Source organism: Podarcis filfolensis, assembly GCF_964270895.1.
Source record: "Podarcis filfolensis genome assembly, chromosome: 7".
Classification (NCBI taxonomy): domain Eukaryota; kingdom Metazoa; phylum Chordata; class Lepidosauria; order Squamata; family Lacertidae; genus Podarcis; species Podarcis filfolensis.
The window spans coordinates 64,000,553-64,027,801 of record NC_139603.1 but is presented as its reverse complement, the minus strand read 5'-3'; the positions used below and the strand labels follow the sequence as shown (position 1 = coordinate 64,027,801).

The 27,249-nt window shown below is 40.5% G+C and overlaps 1 protein-coding gene across 2 annotated transcripts in view; it reads left to right on the top strand.

The window, feature by feature from the left end:
- MMP16 (matrix metallopeptidase 16) overlaps positions 1-14,224 on the top strand; it is a 180,010-nt gene extending 165,786 nt beyond the window's left edge. For both annotated transcript variants that reach the window (XM_083623336.1, XM_083623335.1), the window contains one exon: positions 1,568-14,224. In XM_083623336.1, the coding sequence (XP_083479462.1) occupies positions 1,568-1,902 (335 nt within the window). In that variant the 3' untranslated portion in view covers positions 1,903-14,224. The remainder of the gene's footprint in view (positions 1-1,567) is intronic.
- The last annotated feature ends 13,025 nt before the right edge of the window (positions 14,225-27,249 follow it).

Below are 27,249 nucleotides of genomic sequence, written 5' to 3'. Positions count from 1 at the left end.
TGGTTGTTTCATAAAGTTAGGGAAGATAGGCATTTAGGACATGACACAAGCAAAATTATGCTTCAATCTTCCCCACTTAAATTAATGGGACTTTAAAAAAAATCCCAGTTTTGTTGGGTTATGCATATACAGTTTCCTGTGCATAACAAAGGATTGCTTTGATGCGTTGGTTTCTCAGCAGACGTACTTTTTTCAACATTAAGACGTGTCTTTTTTGAAAAAACCAACATGCCCTATAAAGTCGTCAGATAAAGAATGTTCTGTGAGGGAAGGGCTATTCCGATTATCTTTTTTCTTTTTCTTTGAGTATGTATATTGGGAACACATGATGGCATTATGATAGGAACATATGAAGCTGCTGAGTCAGACAACTGGTCAATTTAGCTCAATATTGTCCAGTGCTTTTTTTTTCTAAAAAAATGTTTATTTTGACTCAAGAAAATCACCATTTTATAGTTCAAATCAGGAAAAATAAATACAGTAAATAGAGAAAATTACAAAGTTTCACAAACTATTTAGGAGTATGCATACCCCAGCGTCGCCCCAAAGAAAAAGCTTTGGTATTGTCTATGCAGATATGGGTACTGTATTTCCCAACTCTGCAGCTAGAATTGTGACAAAGTTTATTCAACAGACAAATTTTATTGAATATAAAAATTAAGGTTTATCTAATTTTCAAAACTTGTTTTCAATCTCAGTTTGGTACAGTAAGGTGCACTCAAGTCCACTCACAATAAAACCACAACTAATATCCTAAAATACAAACCAACAATAAAATAGTTCTTTTTTTAAATCCCAGCAGGCCATATTAGGAGAATGCTTTCTGGAATAAATACCAGAAAGATGTATCAGAAGAGGCCTAAACATATATTACAGTAGCATTTCACACAACCGAAGCTGAAAAGCATGTTTGATGCCAAGTATGGGGTTTCTAAAGCTCTTTTCTATCATCCTTTCTATTTATCCACTAATCAGATGTTGGGAGTTAATGTTCAGCCATGAGGTTTCTAAGTACTTGCCAGGTACAAGTTTTAAAATGCAGGGTGTAGCAAAGATATATTTTTTATTTCACAATAGTTGGCAGAATCCTGTACGGTCAAACCTCAGTTCCCGAAAGTCCCTGGTATCTTACGTTTCAACTCCTGAACGCCAAAAACCCGGAAGTAAGGTTTTCAAACATTTTTTGGAAGCTGAACGTCCAACGCGGCTTCCGCTTGAGTGCAAGAAGCTCTTGCAGCCAATTGGAAGCTGTGCCTCGGTTGTCGGATGTTTTGGAATCCAGACGGGCTTCCGGAACGGATTACGTTAGACAACCGAGGTTTGACTGTGCAGAATGGTGCGATGAAGATATGGGAGTTTTGAAGCAATTGTTGCTGCAAATAAGGTATGGAGTAGCGAGATCCTATTGGATGGATATTGGCAATGGCGGGATACGCTGTATTAATTTCCAAATGTCAGTTTTAATCCTGCTTGTTAACTCCAAAGTTTCAGCAGCTCCTTGTCTTTTGTTGACTTTGGACATGACGAAATTACAACGCATTGAAACATTCACACTTTTCTTCCTCAGGCTTCACGTATTTCTACAAAGGCAAAGAATACTGGAAATTCAACAACCAGATGCTCAAAGTAGAACCTGGATACCCCAGATCCATCCTAAAAGATTTTATGGGTTGTGATGGACCAGCAGACCGGGACAAAGACCGACACAGCCCTCAGGATGACGTAGACATTGTCATCAAACTGGACAACACAGCCAGCACTGTGAAAGCCATAGCCATTGTCATTCCCTGCATCCTGGCCCTGTGCCTCCTTGTCTTGGTTTACACTGTGTTCCAGTTCAAGAGGAAAGGAACACCCCGCCACATACTGTACTGCAAACGCTCTATGCAAGAGTGGGTGTGATGTAGGGGTATGTCTCTCTCTCTCTCTCTCTCCCTCTCTCTCTCCTAGGAGTTCGTGGTAACTTGAGATCAACCGAAGAGCTGTTATGCAGTTTCCTATCTAGGAGCAGGCATCTGTCCAGCCCCTCGACCAGGGCTGATCTTTAAAACCCAGGGGGCTGCCTGCACCCTGCACAGGAAGTAAGAGTTCACTCCAGTGGGAAGCTTCCATCGTACACAGTATCTGCCGTTCCTCCAGTTCTTTTGTCTTTCTTTGTCATTCGGTTCTAGCCTTTTTCCTCTCTGCACGCTCAGTACACCCAACGCAAAACTATCGGGATTTTTCCATAAAGAAGAGGAAATATTACAACAAAAATATGGGAAAACAAGAAGCGTCTCCAGTGTCTCTGTTGGGGTTTTTTCTGTCCCCTTTGAAGCCTGCTCCCCTTTGAAAGAGTTTTGCGTGAGGTTTAAAAAACAAAAAAACAATAATAAAAAATGTAATCAATTTTTTTTTAAAAAAAAAGAGAAAAGATAGAGCAACTATAACACAACAATCACAATGGAACTTTCAGGAAGTGTGAAGACCCAAAACAGCTTTGTCTCCAAAGAGGATTGCTTTCTGTCAGCTACGGATATAGTCCTATACTCCTACTCATAATTTTTGTTAAGTGGGAGACCAGGATGACACACAGGAATTCAGACTGTTTGGACAGCCATTTTCCAACAAATAAGGGGCCAAAATATCTGCAATATAGTAACAGCCTTAATGATACATTCATTTTGTGTTTTATACAGCTGTTCTGAGCTATGTCCTCAATGTTTTAACACATTTATATTCATTACTATATTCAGATAGTATCTTTTTTATTGATTGGTTTAGATTTTTTTGGTTTCCTGCCTCCTCCTCTTCTTTTTCCTTTCTTTCTCCCCCCCCCCCCCCCGAGCTGTACCAGGCCAGCAGCCCCAGGCCTTCCACAGGTCTGTCAAGAACACTTAATGTTGAAACCATAGCAGAATGCAGCAAGCCTGTGAAGTAGATTGCAGTGAACTGAAGTGACACTTAATGTTACAGAGAAACATAATGCTAGTATTAGGTTTGTGTAATCTGTGACCCTTTGAGAACTATAGGTTTTCAGAGTTTCAAGGGCTGTGAACATTGGCAGTCTGGAAATTATAGGAACGCACAGCTTAAAAAGATTCTGGATTCTAAAACTTATTTCCTGTGATTTACAAGTTCCTTTGTAGGTGGTCCATAAACCATATCAGTTCTGCAAATCGTCTCCTTCCTTCCCTCTTAGCATCATTGACTTCTGTGTCTGCCTCTCCTCCTTTCTAGTGACTTTATGCACTCTAGTTCCCATATGGCGCGATATAGTACCATAACAAAACATGGCAGCTGAGACCAGTATGCCAGAAGTCATCATGATTGGCAGGTCACATGGCAGGTTGGTAGGTCTCTAAGTGGATTAGATACCACACAATTAGAATAACCTAAAATAAGAGAGCGTTTTAAAAAAATGATTTGCTCACTCTGTTGATTGTGATATAACAGAAGCAAACAATATTAGATAATTATTATTTTAAAACAAGACATTGCAGCAGACAGAATACAAGTGGCTGCAAGTATAGCTGGTCTTTGGTTTCTCAAGATGTGCTATGCCAAGCCATTGCAGGAGTCCTCCCACATCTCTGTTGCTTCTTTTATCCAGTCTTCATTGCTCCATGCAATGGTAGCCACCAGTAACAAGGACCTGACATCCATTTATGCTATTGATAGTGTATATCCTAAATATTTTGTTTTCATTGCCACCACACACCAACAAACATGGCAATGTTTGCAATGTGTGACACCAATGTGTTGCCATGCAGATTCCCTTTCATTTTGCTACAGTGCTTTTACATGGGTATGGGCAGTGTAACCGCGAACCACAGTGGCTGAGACTGAAAAGCTGGAAGCGAGTAAGTCTCGAGACAGACAGCTGCGGTTTTTAGCAAGATGAAGGAAGTATGATAGAGGCAACGTTGGCTATGGGATGTATCTCTGTTCATTGTTTTTGCAGTCTCTGTAGTGCTGCAAAACCCATTGATTAGAAATGACAGCGGGGAAAAGAGAAATCACTTTCGACATCCCAAGAAACAATGCTCCTGTCATATCACCTTCAACTCTCATAAAAGCTTTTGTCTTTCTCCAGTCTGAGAGCAACAGGAGCATGGGATTGATGATGGAACCAGGTGGAACTCTCTTGTCCAACAACTAGCGTAGCGCTTGAGTTTGTGTTCTGCTTAACTCTTGCGTTTTTAAACTGTATTGCAGGATTATTCTGTTTGCCTTGCATCATGTAGATATGCAGGTGCAGATAACAGTTCCAATGGAAACCAGAGAGCAAGGACTCTGGCGTTTCATGGTGCTGCCCCTCCCATTGCAAAGTGTTGCCAATCGGGCGTTTGCCTTAGTTCCCAAAGGGTCACAAGTCCTCTGGCATTTAGCTGTGCATTAAATCACTGACAGAACCAAGGGAGCACCAAAGCATTGTGTCATCATGTGTAATATTTGTGCTAACAGCAGTATTGTCATTTTCATGTGACCTGCAGGGCAGGTTATGTATCAATATTTTTTCCTAGAGAAAAGTCAGCAACTGACAGACCTCTTTTTATTGATTTTAGGAACTGCTTCTTGCAGTGACAGGCTTTTTACAGTCACTAGGCTGTGAACTTATTAAAGGTGTTCAGAAAGGATGCACCCCACATGTCAGATACCTGGCTTTTTATGAAAGCTGGGATTCCAGGGGAGTAGCTTTTGAAACAATGAACAGCTTGCCTTGAACTTTATTGATCTGTTGATTGTCATTACTGAGTTAAACATAGTCTTCTGTGGAAAAGAAAAGAAAAAAAAAACCTTTGCTGTCTGAATTTCCTTACAGTGTACTGTTTGATGTCTTTGCTCTTTGACCTTTAACTTGCAAACCGGCACAAACTCAGTGGGAAATCTGGTGTGGCTGATCTAATTTGGATTGGGACTAGGCTTTTACAACAAAAAGAGTCCTATCTATATATTGTCCAAACATTCACTTATTTTAGAGAAGGGAAATGGCTGTAATACATGGAGGAGCCCCCATCCCCAAGACTGGTGGAAACCAACAGGTAGCACCTGGCAGCGTTCTTGCTCAGCTCCCATGTATTTCACTGGGCAGTTGGTACAGGAAAATTTCCCTATGGAATGTGCCCAGTATTTGTAGCAGATAGTACCTAGATGGAACAGTTGCTATGTATACATGCACACTCTAAAAATGAACTGCAGTGGAAATGAATTTCTGTTTAATTTTGGTTCAATTTTCTGTATAAAACCAGTCCTTTCTGCAAATGACTCATTATAGATGATGACATTCTAAAACACACTAAAATACTTGAAAATGGCCACCATTGGCTTTTACGTCAAAGTTTTTTATACTAGACTCAAGACCGTTTGTTAGTGATTTCCTAATCCACCTTACTGAATCATTTTTTAGAGAGTGTAAGTATATATACACATTATTTTTTGGTAACAAATAGCTCGACTGCCTTGAATTTATATTTATATTGAGCATAGCATGAAGATTAGTATGCCTTTTTATTCAATTGAACATGATTTGGGGTTTTGCTTTGTTTTGAATTGAGGGTCTGTTTTATAATCATGTGAGGCATCCTATACAGCACTGCAAGGTATTGTTTTTCTCCGAGTATATATAGAAGTGTGGCTGGATAACAAAAATAAGGAGAAATGGGTTGCTTTGTAGCACATATGCAATGCCAATAGCATTTTGGAGAGTCTTAGAGGTGCTGTGTGCAGTATCCTAAAGGCTGAGCCACTATGCAACCATTGCATTTCACCAGTATATCCATTTTAGTTGTTGGTACAGGAGTACCTTGGTTGACCACATCTGCAAACATAGAGCAATCTGTGAAGTCCTCTGCTCCACCTCACTTTCTAAACATACCTATTAGCTGGCAAAACCATGAAATGGTTCCTATTTTGCCTCAGGCAGAAATCTAGAAATCATGGTCTGTTATAGGCAAAAAAAAAGAACCTGTCCCTTTGTCCTGGTGTTGACCCTGGGATAACTGAAGCTAAGATGAGCTTAATTCAGATGTTTTAGTTTTGCTGTTGTTTTACTGTAGGCAATAGATTTTTATGTTACTGTAGCCCTGTTCAGTCATTCAAAGAATGTGTGAGGGCATAAAGTGTGTAGAAGGGCTGTGGGCCAACTTCACCCCCAATATCTTCATCTGCCTCATCCCTGCAGTCTAAAGGAGGGGGCAGGTTAGGTGCATTTGGCTGGACAAGATTAGAAGCCTTGCCGTGATCAGGAGCCCTGCCTGCAATACCAGGTTCCTGATTCCAGGAGGCATCTGAGCACCTTTAGCTAAACACACTTAGAAGACCTTCTAGATCTTCCCTCTCATTCCTGGGAAGGCCAGGAATGGAGCCAGCAGGGACTTTGGGATAGGAACAGAGCACACAGCCGTGCACTCTCTACACACTTCCTACTCACATTTGTTCTTTAAATACTTGGAAGGGCTTAGAAGAATCCAAAATTTGGTGAGTGTTGGCATTCCCATGTAAACACTGGAGATCCTAAACAATTGTTGTGACTGTCTTAAAACCTCAAGATTCCCTAGTGACTGTTGACAGCTGCCTGAATGTGATCGGCAGCTCTCACTTATATGTGTCTGAAAAGTGGAAGGACATTCACGGAATCGGTGCATGAATATCAATGTTCACTACATTTTGGATCTTCACTGTAGCCTATACGTTACATGAGTACAGTGCTTCAATTTATTTCTGTTCCCTCATTCACTTGAACATTTTGCTCTACTTTCAAAATTGATCTCATGGCAGCATAGAATTTCAGTACAGTGATTTCCTGGAAAGCAATGAAGAAGCTGAGCATGTTGCTGGTTGCTCTTTTTATAAGGTAATACAAATGTTTATATTTGGAGGATTTAACGTACAGTAATTATTATGCAGGAAGGTAAGTGTGATAATGTGCTGTGCTTGATATAAGGTACATCATGGTTATGTGAATGCTTAATAAGTCGATATATTTAAAAGTGCATTATATATTATATACAGAGAGAAGGTGAATTGAAAAAAAGTTTGGGCATGATTTTGCCATGCAGGTCAAAGTTGTATTAGCTTTTCTATTACAAATTTCTATTTTATGAAGCAATCATTTGATAGTTTCCCCCAGGATCTTGTACCCTATGTGTTCAAGCTAATTTTAGAAATTTGTGTGTCTTCACTTAAAAAGTTCAAAAATAAGAATGTGAATTTACCAGTTTAGATGTTGAATTCCAACAAGACTTTTTTTTTAAGTCACAATGTGGAGGGAAACTGATAATTGATTAGCATTTTGTCTGAAGTCCATCCAACCCTTTTAAAAGGCTGCTTTCTCGCTCATCTATTGGTGAGAACCTTAACATGATCTCTAATTTTAGCATGAAAAAACAGCATTGGATTTTGAATAAATGGGTCTGCCCAATTTTAGCATGAAAAAAACAGCATTGAATTTTGAATAAATGGCATCTGTTTTAAATAAAAACCAGAAAGAGTCCTGTGGCTCCTCAAAAGCAAACAAATTTGTTGTAGCAAGAGCATTCTGTAGGCAAGAGCCTACTTCATCAGATGCATGAAGTGGACAGTGAAAGCATGAGTTTCATATCTATAATACATGGGATCAGTGGAGAGAAGCTGTTTTGAATAAGGCATCTGTAGTCATATTGTCACAGTCCACAATGTGGATCAGTGCAACACAAAAATATAGATGTCATCAATCTATTGCAGTTTATCATTATGGTGTGTTGTGTAAATGGATAAGTAGCACAATATTATTTGCCATAAACCAGGAAAAAAATCTTTTTGGGTTAAACATTTATCGGGGGGGGGGAATGAAATTTAAGTAAATACTTTTGTAGGTGATTACTTGGTTTGCTGAATTGGAAGGAATATGATCTTGCTCCAAAGGAGCCCTTTCTAAGTCTCCCTGACTTAAACATAATATGCATTTTATAACTTCTTGGTGGTGTTTTTGAGGCAGGATATGGTTTTAAGAAGCATAAAAATGCAGCTAAACATAGAACAAAAGTGTATGAAAACACTAAACAATGCAATTCAGTTTAGTAATGAGATTCTCTTGTCTAACTTGGTTACTGAGATGATTAACAGACCACTCACAATGGTGTTGTCTCACTCACCTACATGTGATCTGTGAAACTATGTAATATATATTTCTCTTATCTATTCAATCCATGAACATTATTGCACAGCCCATTTCCATACTTCTTTATTGTACATGCTTATTTAGAAATCTCATTTATTCAATGCAGCTTACTCCCAAGTAAATGTACAGAGGAGTAAGACCTTAGTAACATCAAGCCCAATGTTAGGCAAAAGATTCTTGCATTGCAGGGAATTGGACTAAATGATTCTCATGGTCCCGCTACAATTCTGTTATTCAATATCTGATTTGGGGAAGCATATCCCTGCAACTATTCCACTGGTGAACATTTTAGTGTCCTGCATTTGGACGCTGGCCCTGCTAGTTCATGTTGGGTTGTGTGCTCATTTTATAATGAATACCTCTGCTTGTTTCCTGGTGCCACCATGCTGATCTGAATAAAATGCCAGCTTCAATATCTAACAAAGCACAGGGTCCTATTCTGGTTTGTTGGTAAGAACTCAGAAAATGGAAACCCTCGAGTGAGGTCTAAGTACTCGTCATCTTGCAGATAGATGCTTGAACTGCATATATTGGAATAAAAAAACGAGGTTGCCTGTTTATTTGAAAGGTTTGCTTGTAGCCTCCAATGTGTAACAGGTGCCTGTGGCTTTAGAAGATAACACAGCTGGCCAAACAATGCAGATTCTATAATCTGCTGCCCTCTTGTAAAACCAGTTGGTATACAGGTCAGCCAAACAGTAAGTGCAGCCAGAATAACAAGATGGGACCGATTGCCACCCAGCATTGTCTGATATAGCAAGTCAAATCTCTCTTACAAAACATGCCACGCCTGTTTGCCTTAGTTGTTTGTTTGTTTGTTTAGTTCTGGGGAAATAAAGACGTTGGGTGGTGTATTCAACAAGAAGGGGGAGACATCTACTTTTTCTTTTCTTTTCAACCCTTAGGCCTTATGTTTCTTACATGTCATATTGCACAGATGAAGGACTAGTGGACCCATGTCGTATAAATAAAGTGCCGATTAGTTAGGTATTAACACGGAGGCCGAAAATGAGAGCAAAACTGATACGGTTCATGTTCCCTTTTACACAAGCTTAAGGCAGGGACTTTAGAAGTGTGTGCAGTATTCCTACCCCTAAAACAGTTGTTGAAAGTGCCTCAATTAAGAACAACACAGTGCAGGCCTAAAAAATAATCTCTGTTGTCAAGGAGAAGCCTGCATCCATGCCACTTTCTCCAACCTGGTGCCCTCCAAATGTTTTGGATTATATTTTCCATCAGCCCAAGCAAGCACAACCATGCAGGCTAGGAATGATGGGGGTTGCAGTTCAAAACATCTCAAGGGCACCAGTTTGGCAATTAATACATAATCTTTGGACTGTGCCAGTATGCATATAAGCTATTGCTACAAAATGATCATGTGCAAGCCAGGAAGCCAGGGCGACGGCAGTGTCGTTATCATTTGAAATAACCCCATACGTGACTTTATTGTGGCAATTCCACCAACTACTGAACATACAAAGGAAATGGACCCGCTTCTCAGTAAGGCTCATTGATTGTCATGGCAACCAATGACATATATGCCACTAGGTTTCGAGTAACTGTATTCACGTGTCCCGTTTGGAAAGCCTGTGGTCATGCTATTTTATTGCTGACATGCCATGATTTCATTAATGAACCACATAACACACACACACACACACACACACACCCCGACCTAATGTGTAAAGGGTGCCTGAAATAAATGGTGGAAGAGGGCCTGTCCCCATAATGAAATTATGGTTAGGAGGTTTGCAAAACGGATTCACATCTGTTTTAAGAGCTGCTGAGGAGGCTCTTCTCAAAGCTGTGTTCTTCAACCTTGGTTCCCCATATGTTGTTCAGCTGAAACCCTTATAGCTAATGGTCAGGGGTGGTGGGAGCTCCAGTCCAACATTTGGAGATCCAGGGTTGAAGAAAACTGTCTTAAAGTACCTTCTACGTGTGTCTTGTCAATGTGGAGCAGATGCTTGTCTGTTACGACATCTCACAGAAGTATAGTTGGTGCTGGTTCTGTTATCCTCTTGGCACCTGGTCAAAACTTACATGTTGGGCCTGGTGTTTTAGCTGTTTAGTCCTATTGTGTTTTACTTCCTCTTACAAAGCTGTTTAGATTGTGTTTTATGCTTTTATCTATGGCAGTATGACAATTATTGGTCATATTTTATTCACTGCCCTGATACCCGATTGTTGTTTTTTGGGAGGAGGGAGAGGTAAAGATCTTTTAGTAAATAAACAAATGTGCCATTGTTATAGTGCCAGACCAAGTAATTATCCCGCTTGAAGCTGATCACCAAATGGCAACCTATTCACTAACCCTTCTAGGGCCAACACTTTAAAAATTCTGTACCATTTCGAACATCGATTCCTGTCCTCATCTATCCTCTTAAGTCCTGCTGTTTGAAACAGCCTGTACCACCATGCTTGTATGGCAGGGCCAGTCCTCTGTTGTTGACAAGGCATGGCAAGAAGATAAAGCGGCTTTCACAGGAACCCTGGCACTTTAATCTTCATAGAAAAGTGCCGCTGCTGTCCACCAATAGCACCTCAAGCACTTTCTCTAAAAAGCTAAATAGGACTGAGAAGTCAGCTTTAGCAGAAAAGTGTCCCAAGCTTTCTAAGTTGTTATAGTCTCATGAAAATTATCAAATAAAAATAAACATTTCCATGCTGAAATATTTATGTGGTTAAGGATATGGAAAACATCACACTCAATTAATTTTTTTGTAAGCCGCTTTGAAGTAGTTAAAAAACCAAAAACCATCAGCAGTATATAATTTTTAATGAAATAAATAAATAAATTCCCGAGATGTGGATGTGCTCTTCATTATACTTGTTTTCTATTTGAAACAGCGAGCTTCCAGCAGGGCAAAATGAACAATGTCAATCCAAGCGTATTGTATAGGCTTTGGAAAGTCGTCCAGTGGACCAATCTATAAACCAGCTGAAATATACTGGGATATGATAATTAAGTCAACAGGGCTGAATCAATTGTAAACAAAGGCCTCCGTTCCTTCATAAAATGGGCATTTTGCTTTTCTTCGAGCAATGTTTTTGGCCACCTAATAAAGATATTCAACTCGCCCCAAATAAAATTCTTCTTTGTGTGTGTCAGCTGCTGCTGCGCAGATTTGGTATACTCTCACTATTTGACTGGCATCTTTGTGCTTTCCGTTTAGATTGGATTAACACATGCATTATATCTTTTAACATCGAGCCCCCCCCCACATGGTGAGACATGTCTTTGACTTTTAATTTCATTCAGCCATTGACTTGCACCCCAACAAGAGAAAAATAAATAGCACCACCAGAAACCATTCCCTTCAATTAGAGTGTTTAAAGACAGCAGCTTGGTGATTTTCCCCTGCCTCCAAAGTGATGTAAAAGGCAGTCAAATTGGCTTGGTGTTATTTTATGTGGGCCAGTGCTGGGATGACAGCATTACATAGGCTTGCGTTTCAACAAAATTAGCATTCATTTGCACAGGTGCCTTTCAGTTTTATTATTAAAAATGCTTGTTGTTGAGCCTTTCCTTTCGCTGTCCAAATGTTTGCTGCTTTGTAGAGTTCCCTGTGGACAGTGTTTGTGTGCCTCCATCGCACAGCTCTGATCACCCATCGTAATCACTTCGGCCTAATAAGAACTGAGTCTGGGATGCCCCTGTTTCTTTCCCCGCAGATAAGAGTCCTGAGATGGTGAGATAATCTCTCTGTGCCCTCTGTTAGTTTATCCTTATAGCTGCCAGCCTCTGCAGCTAAATAATTCCTCTCCAGAGCCCGTACTGTTTATTTGAGCCCTGGAAGTTTTGTAGATTTGCAGGAAGAGCTACAGATCTATAGATATTGGCAGTTTATTCTGTGGAATATGTGTACAGGAGCTATATACAGGTGACCTATTTATTTCTTGTCATGGCTGAAGCATGATGGTAGCTTTTTTGTCATTTACATGACATGGCAGTTCAAGATTTCAGGGGATATGGGCATATTTTAGTATATGATTCAGAAAAGTGTTGTTGTTACCCATTCTCCTAAATTAAATGCTGGTTTACTGCCAGTCTGTTTGCTTACAATAAAAATTTAGTTGTTTCCACAGCATTATTCATATTTATTCAATGTCACTTGCCTTTTGCTGGAAATGATCTAGGAAACGATTTATATTCTGACCCTTGGCTGCCTTCCTGTATTTCAGCATCCGCTGTTCCCAGTGCATGATGAGAAACCAATTTTTCTCCCACATCTGACCCTTTATATTTCTGCAACTGGTCTTTGGACAGATGTATGGTTGATTTCCTCCACCTCTATAGACCTAATCAAATCGTACAAGCAAATGTGTGCACCAAAAGACCAATGGCAATTTAAATGAAGTAAAATCCACATTGAGAGGGGGAGAATTGGAGCAACAACAAAAAAACAATAAGAAAGGATAATCCCTTCCATACTGTTTCTCCATTCTATACTATGCCCCTAAATTGCTTTTCTCTACAGAGTTCCAAATGTGTGTTTGACTTCCGAAATTGGGAGTCTACAGGGAGATAAGAATCAGCAGGCAGGGGATTCCCAGTTGGTTTTGTGCTCCAGATAACCTCCAAAGTGGACTTTCTCTCCTATTAAAATAAATAGCTCCCAAGATTTTGTTACACATGTTGTCAGAAAATATTTAGTCAGGGTATTAGGCACAAGATGCTATCAAGAGACTTGAAGACCAATGAGAATTTTCTTTGTAACTCCAGTAAGATGTGGATTACATGCCCTGTGGAATTTAGCACATAGGGTTGTGCATGCTATGATTAAAATGTGTTAGCACAGGGGAGCAGAAGTGTGTTCTGATATGTTCTGCTTATTATAAAATCAATGTATTAACTCCCCCTTTTTTGGTTAAAAATCCTTTTCTTGACTCTACACATGCAAGGTCTACTCTTAAATTAAACCACATCTGGTTTTGAGTTACATGCCTTTAACCAGAAAACATCTGAAAATGTCTTTTAGGTAGCCCTAAAAACAAGCCAGAATGGAAACTGCCTATTATGCCTAAATGCTTTATCAGAACTAACTCCTTTATACAGGCAGTTGTTGCTATGGTGGTCACACTGTATGAGATCCATCAAAACAGCAAGCTCTATACACCTGTGTTAAGGTATTCGGTCTTACTTTCCCCCGCTTGTACACATACATATTCTATGCCAGAGTTTGGTTCACAGTGCTGCATGTAAGCAAAGAGACAGTGACAGCATTTTCCTATTTTCAGAGAGCTGATTTCTTTTACATTACTTTAATTTTATGTTACTGTACGACTCCCACAACATTCTTTGCATTAATAATATTTTTTAATAAATACCATTTTTTTCTCTTTCAAGTAGTTTCTATGGACAAACACAAAGCTTGTTTGTGTGCAAAACCAAGGCTGACTAAATGGTGCTAAAGTGTATATTGACTGTCAGATATAATCAGGCAAAAATTTGTGGTGCTTAGACAGATTTTTTTTCATTGTTTCTTTAATTTCTTGATCAATGCATTTAACAGTGTTTTATTATACACACATTCTTTTATTAGTAAATGAAGGCCTCATAGTGCACTATTAAATAAAAAAAAATGGGTTAACTAATCTATGTACCAGCTCACCAAGCTATTATCGTTTAACTCCTTATAATATTGCATAATTAAAGGTCAAGGGGTCATGATATTAATCTCATTGCTGTTCACTCATTACATGACTGAACATTTTTGAACAAAATACTTATGTTTACAATAGTATAATAACCCTTTGACTGCTGCGGCAACCTTTAACCACGAAATTAAAACGTCACATGCTAGAATTGTCTTTTTGGTTCTTGTCCTGGCAATCAAAGAGTTAAGGGCTGTGCAGTGATTTGTTTTCTATTTATTAATTTCTATTTATTTTTTTGTTTTCATTTGAGGAGGGGGGTCCGGGGTGGGGCAGTTCTCGTCTGCTGTAAGTGTCTTAACCAAGGGAAGGGTTAAAAATTGCTTTTTTTATACTATCTTATGTACTTACCATCATTTCATTGTGTTGTAATTAAAAAAACAAAACCTGTCAATAAATAAGAAAGCAGAAGCAGCGTTTCTTAAATCTGTCGTGGTTTCATTTAGATTGTTGTCCGATTTGAACAGCGGGAAGTGAGCACCTTCTGCCATTTATCTGCTTCATACTTATGGCATGTGGTGGAGGGAATACATATGTAGTGGGTGGAGAAACCTGCCCACTGGAGATCATGGTGCTGCTGATGAAAGGGATGAAATGTTTCAAATGCTATTTGTCTCAAAATTGTTCTTCAGCCAACCTGGTGCGCTTCAGATGTTTTGGACTACAACTCCCACAATGACCACACAGCCCCCTGGACCCTATGTGGCACCATTAGCACAGGCTTGGCTTCACCATCCCCAGGTGGGATGCCTGGAGGCCTCCACCTACCTCAGCCAGTTGCCCAATCCTGTCTAGGGAGGCGTTGCAAAGTTGATCAGGCCAGGTGGGGGAGGGACCACCCTGCCCACACAATAAGGGGAGGATCTTACCTGGGAATCGTCAGTTGGCTCCAGAGCTTCTCCCACCCTACCCACCCTCAGTTAAGTCTTCTTTTGCAGGTTAACCTTTTCTCCACAGGTACGCGGGCGCTGCTACGTCAAGGTCACTGTTGAAGGGCCGGAAAGGAATTCTCCTGCATTGGCAGGTTTGCCTTTCCTGTAGCAAACATCACAACTTGGGCGGTATTAGGCCTTGGGCGGAATCCTTTAGTCTATCTTCCCTAAATGGGGGTGGGCGTATAGCGGTGACCCACACCCCCTTTCTCTTTGCGGCGGCGATACCAGAGTTCCCCGTTAAAGGGGTTGTTTGAGGGGAGGCTTTGGCCGTACACCTAGAGGTCATCATTGCTCTCCCCCGCAATGGCGGCGTAATGGGGGCGGGCTCTCTCTGCTTGAACATATGTTCTCCAGAGCCAGCCCATCCTCCTCACACACTCGAAAGCCCTGATGTTCCCCAGATCCGTGGCGGGGGACTGGGAGGGATAAACGCCCAATGCCTGAGCCAAGGTCTACCCACATCTGAAACATAATAAAGTTGTGGCCAATTTTAATCCCATAGCATGTTGTCTTAAGTCGTTATTCCACATGGGGGCTGCCCAGGGTTTGGGGGACTCCACCTGTCCACGCAAACAGCTGGTTGGGCCTGAAAGTCCTAAACCAAGTTGTTGAAGGCTGTTCCACAGCATGGGACAATAAATGCATTGCACTCAACACAGGTATATGGGAAGACACCCCCCCATTGTCTCGCTATAAGCTAAAGCTGTCATGAAAATGTTAAGGGCCACCAGCAGAGCCTGTAAAAAAACATCTTCCTACATGCTGTTGGCTGCTTAGATTAGGAGGTTTTATTAGACAAACACATGGAATGCACAGCTTCTTTCCCCCCATGGCTCAGGGGAGTAATTGAGCTGGACCAATGGAGTCCCTGGAGCCTTGAAAATTGCCAGCTGTGAGTGCTAGCCTTGCTGTGTTAGAGCTGAGATTTGTGTGGAGAACAACAAACAGAAGGGTTTAAACCAATTTATTGTAACACAAGCAACATTACTAGTTCATTTAGAGCTCTTTAGGCAGAAATGAGGTTTTTCTCATAGAGTTATTTAAATAAAAAATTGTAATTGATGAGGGAATCTCGAATTGAACTCAGTTGAGTTTGCTTTTCAGATAGTTGGAGGACTGAACTACATAGATCACCTTCTGACTTTTCAAATGCTATTGGTGGGAGGCTAGAGATGTGCTAAAGTTTCAGTAAAACACAAAGAGAGAGAAATCACTTCTGCCACTCCAGCTCCACTTCCCGAATGGTGCCCCCATGCGTATAAACTGGAAGTCAGAAGAAAATAACTACCTGAAGGATCAAATTATGAATAGCATATTTGCATGACTTCATGGATGCCCTTTGTTTATCTTTATAGAGCACTTCCACTTCTAGAATTCACATAAGAGTTACAGGACAATTTTTACAGGAAGTGTAAAAGCAGATAAACTGAATGAAGGAAACGTATGACATGACTAGTGCCCAAATGTGGGGTCAGTGGTTAGCTGCTCTGTGAATGTAAAACAGTGTTGACCTCTGGCCTGTGAATCTATTTTTGATAGTGCATGTCTGCCTTTTTACTCAACTTTGAGTAAAACACAAACACAAACTATGCACTTTTCAACTCTTTGCATGATATTTGGAATTTGGGACACTGGCCTCAAGCTACTACTGACACAATTGGCCTAAGGCTCTCTTGAACTGCTAGACAGACAGGCAACTTTCCCAAAATAGCCTCCTTGAGAAAGGGTATTAGAAAGGCTCCCAGTGTTTGTGTGTGTGTGTGTGTGTGTGTGTGTGTGTGTGTGTGTAAAATGTGTTTTATTTGACATAGAGGTTTCAGTTAATTTTTTTATTTTCCTAATTTTAGGTGCTAGAGCAGGAAAAACCTTATCCCACATCTCATCAATCCCTACACTTAGAGCAGGATAACTTGGAAACAAATCATTAGAATAATTATGGACAAGTGTTGAAGACCCTTTTATAGCTTAGACATTACCTCTTGAAGGCACATCATGGATAATTTAATACACTCTTACTATGCAAATGCAAATACTGTAGCCATTGCTCATAGGGGAGTTGTTCCAGCGACTTGATAATTTGGGTTGTCCTTTTCTGAAACTTTTCTACAACAATCTTTTTGATGCAAGAAAACCAGAACTGCACACAGTATTCCGACTCTGAATGCACTGTAGATTTTATAATGGCCTTACAATATCAGCAATTTTATTTTCAATCCCTTTCCTAATGATCCCTTACATGTGATGTAACCTTTTCACAGCTGTCACACACTTCATTGGCATCTTCATCAAGCTATTCACTATGACTTCAAGCTCTCATTTATGACTTTCTTGATTTGTGAAGAGCAGGCTAATATGGTCATCGGCATTGCTTCTTCCAGACATCTCTCTCTACTGTTTAATCAACCCAGGGAGCCCTGGTGATAAGTTATTTGTTTTCTGTGCATAAAGGACTAGACTTAAAACACAAGTAAAGCTGTGCTGAAAGGTCCATCTAGTCTAGCATCCTATTCTAACAATGACCATCCAGGGGCTTCCAAGGAGCTGACGGAATATGAAAACAACAGTCTTTCCCCACTGAATCTCTCACACACTGTTACTCATACTGGTAACAGAGGTTCTACAGTCATCTTGCCTAATAGCCTGTCTTCCATGAATCCCCTTTCTGCATCACATATCCTGGCAGCAAATGACAGGCTTTAATTAAGTACTATGGGAAGGAAATCCATGTTAGCCATGCATCCGAATTATCCAACTCTGTTGCATGACCTGGATATATATCTTGAATCTTGATGAGGATGGGAATAAAAAGGTCATGATTATAGCAGGGTTTGAGGCCCAAGAGGACAATAAGCTTGCTTAAAAATGCGCAGAGAGCTGTTTAAGACAATGGTTTGATGAGTTCAAAACTTAGAATTCACAGAAATCTGTACTTGAAGCAAAATGTAAGCATTACACCATAATGAACAAATTATTCACGAAGAATTTTTCCTCTGACTCCAACGAGGAAACAATTGCGCATTTGATGATTTCGGCAAAGGAAAGGTCTGGGATTGGAAGGACCAGTTTTTAAGTACTTTGGCAAGTCTTAAGTTTTACACGTTGTTTAAATAGGCTTCATTAAGGAATGCTGATTGCCCTCAAATGTAAACATGCACACCAGTAGGGCCTAGGTACACCAGTTCCACAATGCTGACGGTAGAAAAATCTGGTAAGTCAATAGCTACTGGATACTGAAGATCAAATTCAGTGTTATGAGAACATTGTAAATGAGGACTGAAAAAGCAAAAATGAAAAACTGGAACCTTCTTAATACCTTGTATGTCCATCAGGAGAAAAGAGAAACTTGAGGAGTAGGTGGAACTGCACATTCCAGTAAAGGGCTTGTCTCAGGAATGTGCTGTTTCAAGTCCTCCTCCCAGAGCTTTACATACTATGTAGAGGAAGTGACTCCAGCCCCTCTCCCCACAAACTAAACCTTCCTTTGATTGAGGCGGCAGCTTCAGCATCATTGAAGTGTTTTACTTAAAAAGCTGTTTCTAAACATTCAGTCGTATGTGAAACAAAAGGACAAATACTAGCAATCGAAATTTAAACTACTGTACTGAAGTTATGGCAAATGCGATGGAATGATAGGAATGCACATCATTCTGTAGCCATCTTGAATGTGCAACCTGTATAAAGTTGAAAAGTTATGTCTTCTAATGTAAGATAGACTGCACTTATCTAATTCTGTTAAGTATCACTGTGAACAAAAGGCTGACTTCACACTTTACACAGCATAACCACTTAATTACATATCCCAGGAGGCTCTGGTTAACTATGATAATAAGATTTCAGCTTACTATCTGGCTCACTGCCACCTCCTTCTACTTAGTCAGTGCAGTGTACTGGGTGAGAATGTTGGACAAGGACTTGAGACACCAGGGTTCATATCCCCACTCAGCCATGAAACTCACCTGGGTAACCTTGGGTGAGAATATCTCACTATTCTGATTCAGGGCATTGGATACTTATTTAAGTAGTCTGAACACAGCAGGATTTGCCCATAAGAACATGAGAAGTGTTTTTAACATTCCATATGCAGAGAAGTTGATATCTGGCCACCCTTCCTGATGTTATTCTAAAAGTGAATTGGAAACGAGATTTCCTTACAGCTTTGGCTGCTGACCTTTCAAAGAGACTCTGTAATGAATTTAATAACACTGGAGACTATGACTAGCATGAAATAAGTTGTGGTAACCAATGGATACTTTCACACTTAGAAACAAAGATATCCTATATTAGCATATGGCAAAAGGATCATTTGAGAGCAGTGGTCTGTAGTTATTAAAGACCTTTGCAAGCTGATTTCTGATATTTGGAAGAAGAAGGCAAGGCAGCAGGTTTTGAGTAGCATCATTTTATCCCTGGGTTGGGAGAAGGAAATAATTGGTTATAATGATAACAATAAAATTAATAAATGGAAAGCAATCAGCCCCTCTGGTCTGTTCTAGAGCAAAAAAACCTGAAGAGTTTGTTCTGATGCTTTATACTTGCGCCAATACTTAGAATGAAAGCAAGAGAATTTGTCTTTGTCAGCCAGCTACATATTATACAGAATAAAGCAGCAATGAAACAAGATCAAAATAAAATGTCTGTCCAAGGAAATAGCTGAAAATATCTAGCATTCATTTCTAGTTTCCCCTCCTGTTGGCAGAAGGAATTCACTAAAAGAAATAGTTGTCACTTGTTTTGAAGCCTAGAATGAGAAATAATGAACACACTTATTGCAAGAGAAGCCATGTGCTGGTTTCTTAGATGTCTCCATTATAATACAGAAAAGTCCAACTGTTCCGATTATCAAAACATGCCTCCTTCCATTTAAACGCCTTAATTGTGAACTGGAGCTGTCAGAACTCTTTCCATAATAGTTAAAAAGTGTCACTGGGGAAACAAGAAAGGAAAAGAGGATTAGGGTGAATGTGTTTGAACGAATGACTAGCCACCAAAGGAGGAGAGTACATCCTCAGAAAGTGTTTGCTTGCTTGCTTGCTTGCTTGATTGTTTTGCACAGATAAACACATATTCAGAAAGTTTTACTGACTTGGAGCTCTAGAGAGTTTACTCCCTATGAACCATTCTAAATTGGCATATTGGTGGACTAATGGATTAATGGTCCACAGGAACTAATCTTAAATCCCTAGAGCTCCAAGTCAGTAAAGCTTTTTGAGGATGTGCTGAAACCCACCTGTATTTAATAAATCTTCACTGACTACAGAAAGCTGCAAATCTGGGGCTTATTTGGGCATGCATCTCAGTCGTATATATGTTGACTTGTAATAAAGTTCTGCTGTGTTTGATGCAGCTTGCTCCTAAGTAAGTGTACAGAGCACTGCAGCCTAAGGCTCTGTAGAAATGTATATTTTTTTACAGTGATTCCCTCTTTACTGGCACATTGGCTCAAGTTCTAATCTCTTTTGGTAGCTAGATAATCAGATAAATGTAATGAAGGAGAGGAAGAACATTGCTTCAGGTGGGAGAGCCTTGCTTCTGGCGAAAAATAACCATCTGCTTTCTCCTTTAAAAGGATTTAAAAACCTACTTTGAAGCTTCAACTCAGTACTACTTTGGCTGATTCTGACATTACATTTTGTCATGACAGAAAGCCAGTGGCGTAGCGTGGGGGGGCGGGGGGGGCGGCTGCACCGGGCGCAACATCTGGGGGTTAGGGTTAGGGGGCGGAAATCCACATGTTAGGGGGTGTAAATCCATGGGTTAGGGGGCGCAAATTACTTGCCTTGCCCTGGGTGCTGACAACCCACGCTACGCCACTGCAGAAAGCATTACCTCAAGATGTAAAATCTACAAGGATGCTGGGGGAAGGATCACAAATAGGAAACTAAATTCTTGCCTGCACATGAATTTAAGTACCTACATTGTCATGATATGGCTACACAGCAGCAATCTGTGAATGGATGCAGTAACAAATGCTGCAATGGGCCTTTAAGCTACCAAAGCACCTTCATTAATTAAGGCTGTCTTGAAATCAAAACCTCTCTGACCACTGCATACATATGCATTTTAAGGGGATGTGTTTAACCTGGCTCCTACTTCGACTGGAGACTACTCTGTTTGCAGACATCTCCATTAATATTTTCTAGAATGCCGAAACTTGAGTGTAATGTTTTTGCACCAAATAAAAACGCAGAACAAGGATCTCCTTTTAGCATGGATGCTACTGAAAGCTGTTTCAGTTCTTCCATCAACACTGGAAGTGGCCAACACATTCAGTCAATATGTATATTAAAAAAAGATTCACTATCCCTCCCCTTTCCTATGAGTGCTGGCAGCAAGAGAGTCTAACGAATCTATTGTCAGTAAACATAGTTTATTTCAGATCATGGAATGTGAACTGAAAAGTCATTCATGCATGTGAATGCACTACTGTTCAAGGAAGTGTTTCTTCCCATCTTGCATTCCAAAGCATGATTCATGAACTGATGCTTCTGTTAATCAAATAAAGTGTGCTACTAGCTCTGATTCTCTCTCACCCAACTTTCTGCCATAACTTCATAACAGTTAGTTTTGCTACCATAGAAATATTCATAAGATACCATGAAGATTTCCTTTTCTTCTTACTAGCTTGCTTGACTGACTCTTTAGTTCAAGGGTAGACATATTCTGGTCTGCCAAGGGCCACATTTCCTATAAGGTAATCTGTTGGGGGGCATATGCTGGCAGTAGACAGGATCAAAGCCAAAAGGGGAGGATTTTTTATTATATTAAGAAGTATAAAAAGTATAAAGAAATAAATATCAAATCCATGGAGAGGTCCAACAGAATATACAGGGGTATACTTCCTTGATCCACCACAATTGACCTTGCCTATTGTTGTCTCCAAGGGACGCAGGTGGTGTTGTGGTCTAAACCACTGAGCCTAGGGCATGCTGATTGGAAGGTTGGTGGTTTGAATCCCCGCGACAGGGTGAGCTCACATCGCTCAGTCCCAGCTCCTGCCAACCTAGCAGTTTGGAAGCACGTCAAAGTGCAAGTAGATATATAGGTACCGCTCCGGTGGAAAGGTAAATGGCGTATCCATGCGCTGCTCTGGTTTCACCAGAAGCAGCTTAGTCATGCTGGCCACATGACCCGGAAAAACTGTCTGCGGACAAATGTCGGCTGCCTCAGCCAGTAAAGTGAGATGAGCGTCGCAACCCCCAAGTTGTCCGTGACTGGACTTAACTGTCAGGGGTCCTTTACCTTTACCTTTTTATTGTTGTCTCCAAATAAGAAAGGGATGTTAATAATTGGATGAACCTGCTCAAGAAAAACATTCAAGGAATTTTCAGAAGAGGACATTTCAGTAAAACTAGTAAAATCATAGAATCATAGAATCATAGAATCATAGAGTTGGAAGAGACCACAAGGGCCATCGAGTCCAACCCCCTGCCAAGCAGGAAACACCATCAGAGCACTCCTGAAATATGGTTGTCAAGCCTCTGCTTAAAGACCTCCAAAGAAGGAGACTCCACCACACTCCTTGGCAGCAAATTCCACTGTCGAACAGCTCTTACTGTCAGGAAGTTCTTCCTAATGTTTAGGTGGAATCTTCTTTCTTGTAGTTTGGATCCATTGCACATTCCCAATTTTGGATCTCTTTGCACATTCCCAATTTTGAAAGACAGCTATTGAGACTCCCAAAAGTGCAGCAGCATTGAGGTCTGTAATGGCTGTTATCCCTCTTGTGCATTACGTTAGAGAGAGGAACCATGTGGAATGTGATAATGTTGGACTTGAACACCATCTCCCATCAGCCCCACAGTCCACATGGCTGATGGTGAAGGATGATGTAAACTGTAGTTGTACAACACCTAGAAGGCCATAGGTTCCCAGCCTTGCATTGCAGATTGGGCCCAAAATATTGAACGACTCCTGTTTGGATTCATGTCAGCCTAAGTAAAGGGTTGAAAAGAAACCATTCTCTTTGCTCTTGCTGTTGTCTGGACAAGCCATGATGTTCTACAGCTTTGAAATGTTTATTCTTCTTGGCACTCATTTAAACACAAATTGTCTATTGGACATCAACTAGAATTGCTGCCTTTGACAGTATTTTAGGAACATTTATACTGAATATACTTGGCAATTAAAAATGGGGGTGGGGGAGAGATGTTTCCAATGAACTGTAGCAGTTAAGAAAATCAGGGCTCTGGATATATTCTCCTTTCCATCACACATGCTGGGCTCATAGGATATTCCATGTGACTGTCTAATCCAAACCTCAAAACACTCCACTGGTGAAAGCCCCATTTATTAGCTCTTACAGTATTTGCTTGTGTGAGAGAGACAGAGAACATCCTTGCACGTGCACCAATTTGCCATTGCCGCTGCCATTTCTTTTGGTTTGTTGCTTTGCTTTCCTTCAGTTTCAGACTTCAGAAGCTGAGGTGGGGGATCTGAGATAATTTGAAATAAAGAGGAAGGAAACCAGTGGGGTTTTTCCCCAGGGGGCACTCAAGGGTATACAGTACCGACACCACTTTTTTGTTGTTAAAAAGTGTGGCACTGACTGTAACAACTTCATGGTGAGTACTGGTACCTCTTATTCTAGGGAAAAAAAGCACTGAAGAAAACACACAAGTGGATTCGTGAACCGGTCATATTAACTGACTCTTCCAAATTGTACTGCCAAACATACTAGAATGTAAATGGGCTTGTAGGTACTTCCAGTGCACGAAAGCCAGAGAACAAATCCATGCGAGGACACAAAGATGAAGGACGTGGGACTTTGGGAATCAGAGAGGGAATAAAGATCTCCTTCCTTTATCAGACCACCTGCTAGTAAACCATAAAATCCTGTCAGTCAATCTACATTTCATAAAGGTAAAGGTACCCCTGACTGTTGGGTCCAGTCGTGGACTGCTCTGGGGTTGTGTGCTCATCTCGCTCTATAGGCCGAGGGAGCCGGCGTGCAGCTTCCGGGTCATGTGGCCACCATGACTAAGCCGCTTCTGGCGAACCAGAGCAGTGCACGGAAACGCCATTTACCTTCCCGCCACAGCGGTACCTATTTATCTACTTGCACTTTGACATGCTTTCAAGCTGCTAGGTGGGTAGCACTACATTTCATAGAGGGGCATAAATATGGTTTGCATTTTTATCACCAAGCAAAGACTTTGACATTCATACATGTATTTGGATGGCATTTTATAATATAAATGATACTGGACATTTCATTTCCAACTTCAATATTTTTTCTACAGAATTCAATGAAACTCTTGACAAGGCTGTAACATGTGCTATTTCAGAGATTCCCCCCCCCCCATTACTTTCAGCCTGAAATTTTGCACATTTACTCAGAGGTAAGCCCTACAGAGTTCAATAGGCCTTATGCTCAGGTAAATGTGTATAGGATTACACCCACCCTTAGACTAAAAGCACCTCAGTTTACAGTGGGTCAGTGGGGGGTGGGGAATAAATATTCCAAATAAATACCTCTCATCTGAGCAGTTGTCTATTATTGCTAGTCAATTTGGTGACGAAATCCGAAAAACTAGTATTCAATGTTTATCACTGTTACTTCTCAGTGGGTAGGCATCTTGATCAACTCCAGTAGATGTCTCCAGTCTGTTGTCTTCCAGATATTTAGGAGTACCACTCACCTGTCTACACACTTTGCTTCATATCTCAAATTCTACAAGGATTAAAGACTTGCTTTCTTAGAGGAGGAGGAACCCATGGAATGACCCTTATTCCCCTCTCAGAGCTACAAATTCCTCAGGGCCAATGAATCCCTCTTTCTGGGAACACCATAAGTGTTATAGCTCTGAGAGGGGAATAGGAATCCACTAACAACTCTCAACACCCTCAACAAACCGCAGGTGCCAGGATTCTTTATGGTGACTGTGTAAAATGGTATAATACTGCTTTAAATGTGTAGTGCAGATGGGGACAGATTCTGATACCATTATCTTTATAAGTTATGGTCTTTGTCACTCTGAGTACTTACAGAGGGAAGAACCCCAAACGGTCAGTTGGAACAAAATTCCAGCTTTTCTTTTTGGTTTGCACATATGATCCAGATTCTTTGTCGACTACACACTAAAGTAAGTGTGTTGTGAGGGGGATGTATCTTTGTTTTGTTTTTCCTCCAGAAGTTCCTATGGCCTCTATTGTAATCAATTTGAACGCAGGATTCCATCAAGTCATATGTAGTTCAGTTATTGATTCCTTCTAACAGGTGCAGAAAATAACCTTCAGATGCATGAAAATCAATTTGCACTAACCTTTCCTAAAATTGTGTTGCAAACCCTTCATTTCCAGAGAATTCATATATGTATTCCAAGTCCATCTTCCTAAATATCTCCTCAAATTGATTTGTTTATCCATTGCAGTGGCAGCAGCTGGTAGAACTTGGAAGCAGCAACTGTAATTAAGGGACAAGGCAGAGAGAGAAAGAAAAAACTTTGAAGGGAAAAATGACCCCATCCTTTCTTCAGCTGCTTATTATGAGAACATTTATGATATTTATACCCTGGCACGTGGGCCTAGTGCAACATAGTTTCTGTCAAACAGAATATCTGCTTTGTCTTATTATCCCAGATTTTGTTCCTAGGCTAGTGTTAATCAAAACTTAATTTGAAAGTTAAAGGAAATGTTACTTTAATTCATTTCTTAGGTGCTGGGAAAAGCCTGTACACTTCATAGTAGGATTCTGCTTTACATCTACCATCAATTTGTGTAAGTTTCCTAAAAGAAAAGGGGGGAAAGAGCAATTTTGTAATGGAGCCTAACCCATTTTTCACAAGTGGAATAGTAATTATTGTGGTGTGTTAGCAATTTTTTAATCTTTTATTGTTTTATCTTTTTGTCAACCGCTTCAAGCTTCTTTCTTTTTTTTACAGTCAAGCGGTGTATAAGTTTTATGAAGTAAATAAATATTGGTGCTAAACTTGATTGTACTGCCGCAACCAGCAAAAAACAAACAAACCCAAACATCCTGGCTTTTGCTGTCAAAGAATGGCACGAATTGTCATTGGAAAGATACAGCAAGTGAACATTCAACATAAATAGCTAAGCCAACTTCAGAACCATTCTGCTGCGAATCACGAACATAGAAGCAGGAAATACCTGACATTAGTCCCAGCCTATTGAGCCACTGAATGGATACTGCATCCTAATTCATAGGAAGTACCTGCCCACCCCCAGCCCCGAATGAGATGCGTTAGTAAATCTCTGTGTGTATAACTTTTGCTCTGCCAGGATGCTCAAGGTATGAACTCACAATAATTGCAGATTAATGACAGAATGTTGGCCTCTTGCATGATGCCCCTGCTTTTCTTGCCAAGATTAGGATGAGGCATTAGCTGACACAGCACAAACTATTAACAGCAGCTGATACAGCACCAATATCATGGTCTCTTTCATCCCACCCCCCTTTATTTCCTTGTCATTTTGGGACTGTAGCATAGCTGTGTATTGAGCATTGTTAATGACCTCAAGCAAAGTCCTCTCCCTCTAGAACCTCCGCAATACAGCTTCTGGAATTCTATATTTTGGATAACATTGCTCCACAATTCAAATCCCTGGTTCTTTAGGAAATCTAACACAATCTGTAAAGCAAACAAGTGGCAGGGAGCAAAATTTGGATGGAAGGTCACCCTCTGCCAGCTTTTGAGTTCTTTTGTAAAGAGTACTGGGCTACATAGAGTTGTAGTGATGGCCTGTCTATGTGCAGTTGGTAATGTATTTAAAGCTGCAGTTCTGTATATACTTAGGCTGCAGTTCTATCCCCACTTACCATGAATTCAATAGAACTTCCTTCTGACTAGACATGGTTAAAGGTAAAGGGACCCCTGACCAATAGGTCCAGTCGTGACCGACTCTGGGGTTGCGGCGCTCATCTCGCTTTATTGGCTGAGGGAGCCGGCGTTTGTCCACAGACAGCTTCCGGGTCATGTGGCCAGCATGACTAAGCCACTTCTGGTGGACCAGAGCAGCACACAGAAACGCCGTTTACCTTCCCACCGGAGCAGTACCTATTTATCTACTTGCACTTTGACGGGCTTTCAAACTGCTAGACATGGTTAGGATTGCCCTGTTACCCAGGAGCAAGCCTGATTAAACATAGTAGAACATACATTTGAATAAACATGTATAGAACTGTGTGGTCAATATCTATAGATGTTTTAATTCTCTTATAGTTTAATTACTTTTAAATTATAATATTTCAGACATCGTTAGCTTTCTGTATTTTATCTGTGCTGTTTTAATTTGTGCAAGCCTCCTTGAGTCACGGTCTAGGGAAAAGATGGGATATAATAAACATAATCATCATAATCCTACCCCAGGGGATACTTTACAGGCTTTAGGAAATGTCTCACTGCTGTAAGTGGGGCAGGGAAGAACTGGGTGTTGCTTTTGGTAGGGTGCTATTGCCCAGTACCAGTAAAGCGAAAGCAGCCAGCACCAGTAACATCATTTGGACTTGTTCCTCCAGATTTCTATGATATTGAGGATAGAGGTCAGTGTGTATAAGAT